The sequence below is a fragment of the Mus caroli genome, unplaced genomic scaffold (genome assembly GCF_978045245.1).
Source record: "Mus caroli unplaced genomic scaffold, Mus_caroli_1 scaffold_9, whole genome shotgun sequence".
NCBI lineage: Eukaryota > Metazoa > Chordata > Mammalia > Rodentia > Muridae > Mus > Mus caroli.
The window spans coordinates 38,062,677-38,075,436 of NW_028227264.1; the positions used below are offsets into that span (position 1 = coordinate 38,062,677).

General features: G+C 39.1%; 1 protein-coding gene across 6 annotated transcripts in view; it reads left to right on the forward strand.

Annotated features, from left to right (window-relative positions):
- Rev3l (REV3 like, DNA directed polymerase zeta catalytic subunit) overlaps window positions 1-12,760 on the forward strand; it is a 149,767-nt gene that overhangs the window by 63,855 nt on the left and 73,152 nt on the right. For all 6 annotated transcript variants that reach the window (XR_015048410.1, XR_015048411.1, XM_085842783.1 and 3 more), the window contains one exon: window positions 9,462-9,558. Coding sequence is in view for 3 of the 6 variants with exons in the window: in XM_085842783.1 (XP_085698909.1) it covers window positions 9,462-9,558 (97 nt within the window). In the remaining 3 variants the exon portion in view is untranslated. The remainder of the gene's footprint in view (window positions 1-9,461; window positions 9,559-12,760) is intronic.

Below are 12,760 nucleotides of genomic sequence, written 5' to 3' on the forward strand. Positions count from 1 at the left end.
GAGCTGTAGAGCTCAGCGGTTAAGAGCATTGGCTGCTCTTCCAGAGGACCCAGGTTTGATTCCCAGCACCTACATAGTGCCTCACAACTATTTTTAATTCCAGTTCCAAGGAATCGATGTCATCTTAAGACACCAAGCACACAACTGGCAAGTAGACATTCTTACACCCATATATATATAAATTTACTAGTTTGTGGAGATACTTACATGCTATATAAATCACCCACTCCTAAGGAGACACATGTTGAAGATGTTTCATGTGTTTGGAACTATATAGGCATTGTCATAGTTTTAAAATATTTTAGTCACTTTGAAGGAAACTTTTTTATACTTTGTTATTGAAATCTGCAAACTTCCTAACCCTGCAACTCCTAAATAATCAGAAATAAACTTTTCTGTTTGTGCATAGGTACCTGAGTGGTGAATTAGTTAAACACCTGCCCAAAAGCTCTCTGGATGTATGCAGTCGCGTGCGTGCACATGTACACACAGACACACACACACACACACACACACACACGCACGCACGTGTGACAGCTTATTTTGGTATGCCTTGACTGGCTCAATGGCTGGGCATTTCTCATCCTCCCTAAGGCTAGCTACAGTCTAGCTACAGTCTCCCCTCCGACTTCGCTGAGTCATCTTGCTAAATCAGCATTTCATCTCTGCTAGCGCTGACCCAGTCAGGGAGTTTCTTTCTGGAATTCTTCCATGCCTGGTTGCTTTCTTTCCTGCAGCTCCTAAGTCTGATCCCTCTGCTTTCCGGTCGTGGAAAGTGATCCTCCTCTTCTTCCCTCTCACTTGGTCTCTTGCCAGCACAATCTAAAAGTCCCACCTCGCCTCCCCGCCCAGCCAATGGCTGTACCACAATTTCTTTATTATCAACTGAAGCCAGTTGGGGGCAGGGGTCCTCGGGTCTGGAAGCTCAGCTTTTTGGAGCCGAAATAAAACAAAAGCATCAGAACCACTCCCCAATAAATACCCACCCTGTATATCTAATATTAGTAGATATACTAATGTTATCATTAGTGAACCACTAATGTGGTTCATAATTTTCTACTTAATATCCTATTATGGTTAATCCATGTGTCATGGATTAGTACTTCATTCCTTAGAGTGACACAGTGATAGTCTGCTGTGTGTATAATGTACATTTGTTTCCCAATTGGTGGGCTTTTGGAGATTTTTTTTTCCATATTTTTTACACTTGTGTACACTTGTGTACAAAATTTTTTTTGAACATATATTGGGAATAACATATCTGGGTTCATTGGTCTTCCTTTCCTTTTCATAAGAGACCATGTGTGTGTGTGTGTGTGTGTGTGTGTGTGTGTGCACTCACACGTGTACTTGTGTGGGCAAACACTTTGCCTACTCTTCTTCCTCTGTGTTTTTTTTTTTTTTTTAAGATTTATTTATTTATTTATTTATTTTTTATTATATGTAAGTACACTGCAGCTGTCTTCAGACACTCCAGAAGAGGGCGCCAGATCTCGTTACGGATGGTTGTGAGCCACCATGTGGTTGCTGGGATTTGAACCTCGGACCTTCGGAAGAACAGTCGGGTGCTCTTACCCACTGAGCCATCTCACCAGCCCCTCTGTGTTTTTTTAGAACAGAATAAAGTGGGCATTTTCTTCCGGCCAGCATGCGCCTTCTGATTGCCACATTCCCTCCCTCGTTGTCAGTCATCTTCAGCCAGGGACGAGCATTTTTGTTTGAATTTACTAAACATTCTCCTTTGGTTTATTCTTCCCATTCTTTTCTATCCAAATTTCTTTTTGTGCCCATGAATAATGGGCTATATTTTCAGATCAATCTCTTTTAAAAAAATCATTTAAAAACTGTGTAATAGTTGAATAATAGTAAACACACCAAAAATGCAATAATAAAGTTTTAGACAAAAAGTGATAGTAGTGTAGTAAGGATGATTTTTGCTCTGAGGACATATGTTTATTATGGGAAATTTAGAATCTTCTTTGAGGCAACCATCCTGGTTATAAAAGAAACCCAAACCCAGGCCTGCCTGGCAGGTGGAAAGTCCAGAGTACAGTAGGACTGCCAGTAGATGCACTCTTTAGTTGACCACAGATGGAGAACTTGAACATTCTTGAGACATTCAATCCAGTGTGGATCTCCTACGACGAAACCATTCTCAAACCCAGAATGTGAGCTGAGATGTTACTAATCTGGTGATAGATTTGGATCCGGTTGAAGAAGTGAATGTAGATCTTCCCAGAGCGTCCTCTCTTACTAGTACTATCATATATTAGATCTAGTCTTCATAAATAAAACCTAGACAACACACCTTAAATCAGCAGAGAATCCGGGTGTTGTCATTATTAGTGGCTATTGAAAAATTAACAGTGTCCTCTTCATCAAGTCAGAATGTTATGTGCAGAGTTCTACTATACAATGTATTTCACCAGTAGTTTTTAAAATTAAATCGGCTCACCAACTAATAATAGTATCTTTATGTGGAACAGTTTAGTCTCAGTGAAAGAAACTGCTTTTAGAAAGAAAATTTTTGTAGTGACAACATATACTATATACTACATTTTTAAGTCCATGTGAACCCAAACTATTACTATTGCTCCCCTTCAAAGACCAAAATTATTTATTTGTTTATTTATAAACTATAATACTAGCTAATAACCTCATTTTAACAACATTCTTTTTCTGAAACCTCTTGGTGATTGGAGTAATATCAAATCTCTCATAGGAACCAGATGGTCTGAATGAGTAGTTTTCTTTAAATCCTAAAAATCATTAAGAAAAAAGTCATATAAGGAGGGATGAGATAGGCTTGACCTCCTATTGATTTCTTTGTGTGGAAGGTTGGCACTTTGGAGCCCAGAAATAGGTTCACACTTGAAACAGTTCACATATAGTCACCTTAACTTTGACGGTGGTACTGTGATAATTCAGTTGAGAAACCATAGTCATTTCAAAAACTTTTGAATGTAGAATTGTTGGATGTCCACATACTATAACTGGGACATATAGTTTATTGGTTTATACTGTGTATGTGTGTGTATGCACATGCACACATGTATCTGTCTGCAAATTGATTCCAGAGATCTGTGTATCCTAGACCAATGTTCTACATCAACCCACAGCCCTCTTGTTACTTTCCATTTTGACATGGGGTCTCACTGAGTTGTTCAGGCTGACCTTGAACTCAATCTGTAGCCCATGTAGGTGTTGGACTTAAAATAGTCCTGCCTCAGTTGCCTTAATTGGGATTACAGGCCTGCACCACCATTCCAGATGAATTACACATTTTTAAGTCATTAAAATGCATTACATATATGTAAAATATATAGTATAGATATAGGAAGTAAGTATATTTATGTCAAATGTAAAATATCAAGTATTTTAGATGAGAAATCTACCCATCCTTGAATTTGAAAGGGAAGTTTTAGATATATCTATGAGGGGAAAAGTTGGTAAGTTGAATTTTCTTAAAATTTAAAACTTTTGCTCAGTGATGAAAACACATTTTAAAGAGTGAAAAGAAAAGGCTGAATAGACATCTCAGCAGCTACAACACTTGCTTCTCTTATAGAGCACCCAAAGTTTCAAGCACTCACATGAAATTTGCAACAATCTGTAACTCAAGTTCTAGGGATCTAATTCCTTCTTTTGTCCTCTGTGGGGACCAGGCACACACATGGAGCACATCTATCCAGGCAAGCATATACTCATACAGGTAAAATAAAAACATATTTCCCAGTGGATCAGTCCTTTGAAAATTTTGTACATTGTATTTAGATCATATTTACTGCCTCCCTCTATGCCTCCCAGATCCATACCATCTCTTCCTCACCCAGCTTTGTGTCCTATTTTTTTATCTCCTCAAATACAGTTTGTGCTGGCCATATCCTTGTAGATGTAGAGCCTTCACTGGAGTGACTGACCTGTGAGGGACCACACTCTTACTGAAAACTGACTTTCCTCTCTCCAAGCATTCCGCAGCTTCAAGAGGCTGTCCAACTCCCCTCTTCATGCTAGAATTTTGCCTGGCTGAAGCTTTCCTAGGTTTTGTGCGTGATGTCTTTACTGCTGTAAATTTGTATATGCAATTGCCCTGCTGTGTCCTTGTTAGTACTCCACTGCTTCTGACTCTTAGAATCTTCCCATCATCTTTTCTGCAATGATCCCTGAGCCTTAGGAGGAGGGTGGATGTAGATGGCCTATTTAGGTCTGTGCATTCCACAGTGTGTGTGTGTGTGTGTGTGTGTGTGTGTGTGTGTGTGTGTGTGTGTAACCTTGACCAGTTGTGGGTCTCTCTGTTGATCGCCATCTACTGCAAAATGAAGCTTGTCTGATGACAGTTGACAGTTGTGCTACTAACCTATGGGTATAATTATAAGTAATTAGGATTCTCTCTAATACTATGCCCATTTAACAAAATAATAGTTTATTTTCCTTTAGGGCCTGTGACCTGTCTAGCTACCAGTTTATGTCTCAATGTCAGTGCCAGATAATGGATTTCAACTTGTGGAACAGTTCTTAAATACAACCAGACTGTAAATGGCTACTCTTTTTTTTTTTTTTTTTAAGGTTTTTTTTTTTTTTTTTTTTTTTTCCCCTAGAGCTGAGGACTGAACCCAAGGCCTTGTGCTTGCTAGGCAAGCACTCTACCACTGAGCTAAATCCCCAACCCTGTAAATGGCTACTCTTAGCACCTTTGTGCCACTGTTGTACCAGTGAGCTGGTCATTTTTATAGCTTGCAGAATTCATAGCTGAGTAATATTGATGGTTACATTTCTCTTCTTGTAGCATAGCACCCCGCAAGCACTATGGAGTCTAGCCAGTAGGGATAAGGCTTCTATGTGAATAGTACCTTGATTTACTTGTGTTCTATGAGTCAGTTATGTGATATGTTTTCAATAGAAACCCTATTTTACCTTCAAGTTCTAGAAAGTAATTAAGAGCATTGGTAGTACCCTATAACTCCCATATATCATATAAGCACCTCTGATCATCTTTAAGGGGCTCTTAAACTTCCCTCTAGAATTTCATAGCCGTGCCTCTATCATCGTGCACTATTACCAATATTATTCTCTCAGTTTGGTGACTATTGGATATTATGTCACTTGGTAACAACCCCAGAAGAGCTAACCCATTCCTGGCTCTGGGCTTTTTATTTGTTATTCTCTGGTGTTTAGTAGGGACACTGTTGCCCTGTTATGGTGTGGTTGTAATTTTGTATGTATATATTTAGTGAGACTTCTCATGTGACTTCTTGAAATGTTTTAGTGTGCATTATCCCCCCTGTGGTGGTTTGAATAAGAATGATGCCCATTGGCTAATATATGTGACTCTTTTGTTACCAGGGAGTGAAACTATTTAAAACAATTTAAAATGATTTAGAAGGATTATGAGGTGTGGCCTTGTTGGAGAAAGTGTGTCACTGGGGGTGAACTTTGAGGTTTCAGAAACCTCAAAGAAACCTAGTCTCTCTCTGCCTACAGATCAGGATGTAGAACTCTCAGCTACTTCTCCAGCACCATGTCTGCCTGCATGCCACCAATGCTCTCTGCATTGATAATAATGGAGAGTACCCTCTGAAACTGTAAGCCAACCCCAATTATAAGCTCTCTTTTCTTTTCTTTTCTTTTCTTTTCTTTTCTTTTCTTTTCTTTTCTTTTCTTTTCTTTTCTTCTCTTTTCTTTTCTTTTCTTTTCTTTTCTTTTCTTTTCTCTTTTCTTTCCTTTTTCCTTTTTCCTTTTTCCTTTTTCCTTTTTCCTTTTTCCTTTTCTTTTTCTTTCTCTCTTTGTTTGTTTTTCGAGACAGGATTTCTCTGTGTAGTCCTGGCTGTCCTGGAACTCACTCTTGTAGACCTAGCTGGCCTCAAACTCAGAAATTCACCTGCCTCTGCCTCCCAAGTGCTGGGATTAAAGGCATGTGCCACCACTGCCTGGCTTACAAACTTTCTTTTATAAGAGTTTTCTTGCTCTTGGTCTGTCTTCACAGCAATAGAACAATGACCAAGACATTCCCCATAGTCCTGCTGTACCTTGGCATCCTGTTCCCACTCCCATTTAATCCTTTCTGCCCTGTTTGTCTTTAATCCAGTGTTCCACTGCTTTCTATCACCCTCCCTTGAACAGCAGGCCCCACTATAGCCCCTTACTAATTTTCTGACCTCGGTGGGTATTGCGGTTGGAGCAAGCATCCCTGAAAAAGCTCACAGCCACAAGTGAGAGAAAACATTTGTCTTTCCAGGTTTGGTTACCTTAGAATGATTGTTCCTAGCTCTATCCATTTATTACCATATCACAAGTGATTTGGGTCCTGGAACCTAAGCTTGTGACATTGAGGGGATGAAGAAAGGACAGACACAGTTGCAAAGAAGATGGGATCTAGTGGCATTCCGTAGTCCCCACCTCTATCACCATAGGAACCTCAGCACATTTATTAGGTTCAGCCCTGGGGGTTGGGTTGTCTAAGTAGGAGGCTTCTGTGGGCAAGTCTGTAGATATCCTCCAGAAGGAAGGAGGCTTCTGTGGGCAAGTCTGTAGATATCCTCCAGAAGGAAGGAGGCTTCTGTGGGCAAGTCTGTAGATATCCTCCAGAAGGAAGGAAGCTTCTGTGGGCAAGTCTGTAGATATCCTCCAGAAGGAAGGAGGCTTCTGTGGGCAAGTCTGTAGATATCCTCCAGAAGGAAGTTGCACTTGCTAGTCTGTACACACTGGTCAGTATTTCACAAACATCAGACTCACACTCCTGGAGAAGCTTTACCACTCCCGAGCCTGGCCCATGTGGATAATGGCTTTGCCAGGGTTCTGTAGGCCGCTTGGTCTTGGAGTTCTCAGCAGCACGTGCACGTGTGAAAATACACATTCCCTTAGACCTCATTCAGGGTAGAGGCTTCCTCTCCTCTGCACAGCTTACCTGCTAATTTCCTAAGTCCATTTTTCTTACGAGTTGAGTAAATGTTCTGTGTTTTTCTTATCCGTTTATTAGTTGATAGACATCTAGGCTGTTTACATTTCCTAGCTGTTATTAATAGAATTAGAATAGCAATGAACATAGATAAACATGTGTCTCTATAGTAGGATGTATGTAGCCTTGAGTATATGCCCAACAGTAGTGTAGCTGTATGGGCCATGCATGTAGTAGGAGTATTTCTAGCTTTCTGAGGAACTTCACATTAATTTTTATAGTGGCAATGTGAAGTTACAGTCATACCAGCAGAGAGTAAGGATTCCTCTTTCCCCTCAAATCTGACAGTACTTGTTGTCATTTGTTTGTTTGTTTTTGAGACAGCATCTCTCTACATAGCCAGGGCTGCCTTGGAACTCACAATCCTTTAATTAACAGTGCTGGGACTAAGGTGTGTGCCACTTCACCTTGTCATTTGTTTTAGTTTTGGGCTTGTTTTATTTTGGTTGTTGTTTTGATCTTAGCCATTCTGATTGCAGTAAGACGGAATCTCAGAGTACTTTCAATTTGCATTTCTCTTATAGCTTAGAATGCAGAATATTCTTTAAAAATATTTCTTAGTCAGTTGTGTTTTTTTCCTTTGAGTGCACTGTTTACTTCCTTTCTCCAATTTTTTTAAAGAATTATTTATTCATTCATTCATTTATTTATTTTATGTATATGAGTACACTGTAGCTGTACAGACGCTTGTGAGCCATCATGTGGTTGCTGGGAATTGAACTCAGGAACTCTGCTCTCTCTGGCCCAGAGATTTGTTTATTGTTATATGTAAGTATACTATAGCTGTCTTCAGACACACCAGAAGAGGGCATCAGATTTCGTTACGGATGGTTGTGAGCCACCATGTGGTTGCTGGGACTTGAACTCAGGACCTTTGGAAGAGCAGTCAGTGCTCTTAATTGCTGAGCCATCTCTCCAGCCCTGGGTTGTTCTCTTAATGTTTAGGTTTTTAGTCCTTTGTATATTCTAGAACTAGTCCTCTAACATGTATAGTTGGTAAATCTTTTTTTTTTTTTTTAGATGCTGTAGGCCACCTCATTACTGAAATGGTGCTGTGTTTATGACGTGTGCTTTTTAGTTTCATGAGATCCTATATATTAGTTATCTGCCATTGAGTTCAAGTGTGTTCCCTACTTTCTTTTCCTCTTGGTTCAGACTCCAAGTATCAGACCTCATTTTGAGGTCATTGGTCTATTTGGAGTTGAGCTTTATGAATGTATAGACTTACTAAACATAGAGATACCCAGTTTCATAAAGGAAACATTGATTAGCTCTAAAACAGTAGATTAACCTCCACACAGTAATACTGGGTGATTTTAATACCCTACCCTCACCAACAAACAGGTCATCTGGAACTAAACTAAACTAAACAGAGAACCCTGGTGCTAAATACATTATAAAAATCAAATGGGTCTCACAGGTATTTATAAAGCTTTTCACCAAACCACTACAGAATACACATTTTTATCACCAGGTTATGGGACTTTCTGAAATCAACCAGAAAGTCTACCCCTACACACCTATTATAAAAGGCCATAGTTCAAAAGATTCATGATAACCATTGCTGGCCTGTATGTTACACCATAGCAACTGTCATTGCTCATGGCAAATGTGAAGTAGTAGTCATTTGAAACAAATTTTCAGAGTCTCATAACATTATATAACTATAACTATGTGTATGTGTGTGTATATATATGTGTGTGTGTATACGTATATATATATTTATATTTATATTATATAGTTCTTTTTCCCCATTTACTTATTTATTCATTCACTCACTTTACATCCTGATCACAGCCCTCCCACCTGTTTCCTCCCATCCCCCCCCCCAGCTCCTCCCTCTTTTATCTCTGAGAAGGGGAAGGTCCCCCTAGTTACCAACCCACCCTGGCACCTTAGTTCTTTTGTTTGTTTGTTTGTTTGTTTTTCGAGACAGGGTTTCTCTGTGTAGCCCTGGCTGTCCTGGAACTCACTTTGTAGACCAGGCTGGCCTTGAACTCAGAAATCCACCTGCCTCTGCCTCCCGAGTGCTGGGATTAAAGGCGTGCGCCACCACCGCCCAGCTTAGTTCTTTATTTTTTAATGAAGTGTTAACCATTTAGATATAGTTATTATGCTATGAAATTTTATAAGTGCTCCTTACTCAATTCATTGCAAATACTTTTTTTCCTACTCTTAGTTAAGAATTATTGCTCTCAACTGTACATATGTAATTCTTTAAAATATTTTTTGGTGTTCTTACATGATTTGTAAATTATTTTACAAAGGATAATCTTATACAAATTATAAATACAATTTGCCAGATGTAGTGGCTCATGCATTTAATCTTAGTACTCAGGATGTAAAGTCTATGAGTCTGAGACTGCCCTAGTCTACATAGTGAGTTCTAGGTCAGCCAAGGCTGTGTAATGAGACCCTGTCACCAGTAAATAAATGGTAGATGGATTGATTTAGACAAAATAAGCTTAAAAGTATAATTTATTTAAATTTTCCTTTCTTTCTCTAGGTGATGCATCACATGCAGCTGGATTATTCAAGCATCAGTTGTCAGGAAATTCTCCTGCTGGCACTTTATTTAGGTGGGAAGAGGATGAAATACCAAGGTTAGCCTCTGTGGTCAAAGAAATGAACATTTTATATATGTATGTTTGTGATTAGTCAGCAGTGGTCATCATAATTAAAACTTAACGTTTACTACATTGGGTGTTTTAAACGTTTATATTTAAAATGTATCAATAACATAACATGGAATCATGGGTTTAAAGATCAGACCGTGGTGGAGAGGACGATGAAATGGCAGAATGTAAAGGCACTTGCCTCCAATCTTGGTGAGTTTGATCCCTGGGATCCACATGGAGAGAGCCAGTTCCTATAGACAGTGTCTGACCTCTGCGTGCAAGTGAAGGCACACACACCTGCACACAGAGGCACAGGGAAGCCATATAAAGTTAAGTGTCATTTTAAAATAAATAAAAGGCGGATGACAGAAAGACATAGTTATTACCTAATTAATAAAAGAACCCGCTGGGCGTGGTGGTGCACGCCTTTAATCCCAGCACTTGGGAGGCAGAGGCAGGCGGATTTCTGAGTTCAAGGCCAGCCTGGTCTATAGAGTGAGTTCCAGGACAGCCAGGGCTATACAGAGAAAGAGAAACCCTGTCTCGAAAAACCAAAAACCAACCCCCCACCCCACCCACCCACCCACCACAAAAGAACCTGAAGTAGGTTGTTACATTTCTTGCCGTTATTAATTGTCATCATGCAGTCTGAATTGATGCCTTGCAAGTTACCAAGTTACAAACTCAGTTATTATAAAATAGCAATTTTAAATTAAAGTAGCACGTATTTTTAATAAAATAACTCTTTAGGTTTCTAAACTTTAAGGAGTTATGGAAATAAATACAGGACAAAATACAACTTGTTTAACTATTTTGTTGATTATGCTTTTAGAATATTCCAGATGCTTAGATTTTCCTATCACAAAGCAGACTCATAATCATCACCTTTCTCCATTATCTGTCACCTCTCCTTTGTAGATCGTCCTACAAAGCATTGCCCAAAGCTTTCTTAAGCCTCTTAGTGTGATTACTGTGGTATTGGCAACAAAGTTAAAGTTTTTTCTTTTTAACTTCATGTATTCATCCAATTTTTAAAAGGTTTTAATTACATTAGTTTATGTATTTGTTGTATATGTGCACACATGCACAGAAATTAGTGTATAATTTGTGGGCGTCAGTTTTCTCTTTTTACCCTGTAGATCCTGGAATTAAAACTCAGGTCATTAGGTTTGATACCAAATGTTTTTACCCTGTGAGCCATCTTACTGACCCTATTTTTTAAATTTATATTTATTTTAATTCATATTTATGTGGTTACTTATTTGGTGAGTATGTGTGCATATATGTTCTGATGCATTGTTGGAGTCATAAGACAAATGTCAGGTTGTATCTTTCCTTCTATTTTGTGAGATCTGGGGATCAATTTTAGGTCATTAGTAGGTCTTCCTGCAAGCACCCTGTTGAGCCATCTCACTAGCTCACTAATCTTTGTGGAGTTTGTTTGTTCGTTCATTTGTTCGTGTGTGTGTGTGTGTGTGTGTGTGTGTGTGTGTGTGTGTGTGTGTGTGTGTGTGTGAAGAGGCCAGAGGTCACAGTCAGGAATCCTTCTTAGTCACTCACTTTCCATCTTACTTCTTAGAAGTCATTCACTGAACCTGGAACTTGCCAGTTAGGCTGAAGAGCTCCAGAGAACATCCTCCCTTAGTCCTCAGAACTAGAATTACAGACTCAGGGTGCTACCCCAGCTTTTGTACATGGATGCTGGAGATCTAAATCTAAATATAAAACCCATTTTTCTGGGTTTGCTCTCAGCCCACCAACTCAATGATTGTTTTCTCTTTAAGCAGATTTGTGCATTTATATGTGTGAAGAAATGGGGTGGGCACATAGTATTCCTTGACTTTATTTCTAATACATATTAAGAAAATGAATTGCCAGATAGTGGTGGTGCACACCTTTAATCTCAGCATGTAGGAGGCAGAGGCAAGCAGATCTCCATGTTCAAGGCCAGCCTGATCTACCTAATGAGTTCAGGGACAGCTGGGGCTACCAAAACTATACAAAATGAAACAGAACTTACTGGTTGAACTTAAAATGATCATGAAAATACTTGTTTTGAGTGGTGGATACATCTTTATAATCCTAACACTTAAAGTAAGTTGAAGCACAAGCATTGGAAGTTTGAGGCTAAACTAGAATCCTGCCAGATAAACCAATCCAAAGGATCAGTTTTACTTAGAGCTTATCTAATTGCCCTAATTTACTTCCAGTTGCTGTGATGAAAAGCAGCTTTGGAAGGAAAGGATTTATTTCAGCTCAGTGCATCATGAAGGAAAGTCAGGGCAGGAACTCAAGGCAGGAATTCGACTATAGGAACTGAAGCAGAACCACAGGGGATGCTGCCTGCTGCTTTGCTCTGTCTGGTTTCCTTAGCTTGTTTTTTATACAACCCAGATGTTCTACTTGATTTTGTGTTTTAAGTGGAAATTATCAGGTGCCATGGCTCTCAAGAGTTATTTGCTACAGTGATGAAGCTATAGCAGTCTGAGTACAGGAAGTCCACTGTCTGCCCAATAGATTGTGTGTGTGTGTGTGTGTGTGTGTGTGTATGGGGTGGGGGGATGAGGAGAGAGAGAGAGAGAGAGAGAGAGAGAGAGAGAGAGAGAGAGAGAGAGAGGAGAGAGATGTATTTGTAGATTCACGAGCCAGAATGAGTATTGTGGTGATCAGAGGACATCTTAGGAGTAAGTTTCTCCTACTGTTGCTTGGGTTTGGCTTCAAGGATTGAAATTAGGCTACCACACTTGTAAGGCAAGTTGAACCAACCTGTAGGTATTTTTAAGAGTGTAAGTGTTTAAATTCTGTCTGCCGTGATTCTAATTAATCGATCTCTTGTATTCAGTTGTCAGAGAATATTTAGGAACAATCCTGTAAGTTCCATTGTAATTTTATCTAACTTTAATCACCAGCATGAATTTTCTGCATTTATTTAATAACCCAAAACTTTTTACCATTTTTTTCTACTGAAAATAATTTATTTTGAAAAGATTTTCCCCTCTAGAAGTACTGCATCAAATTTTTGAAATAGTTTTATAATAAAGACAAAAAATAGTTGCAAATTTATGTTTTTTAGGTATGGTGATACATACCTATAATCCCATGTCCCAGGCCAGCTTGGGCTATATGTTCAGCTAGACGCTGTCTTAAAAACAAAAACAAATAAACAAACAAACAAAAACCACAAGAC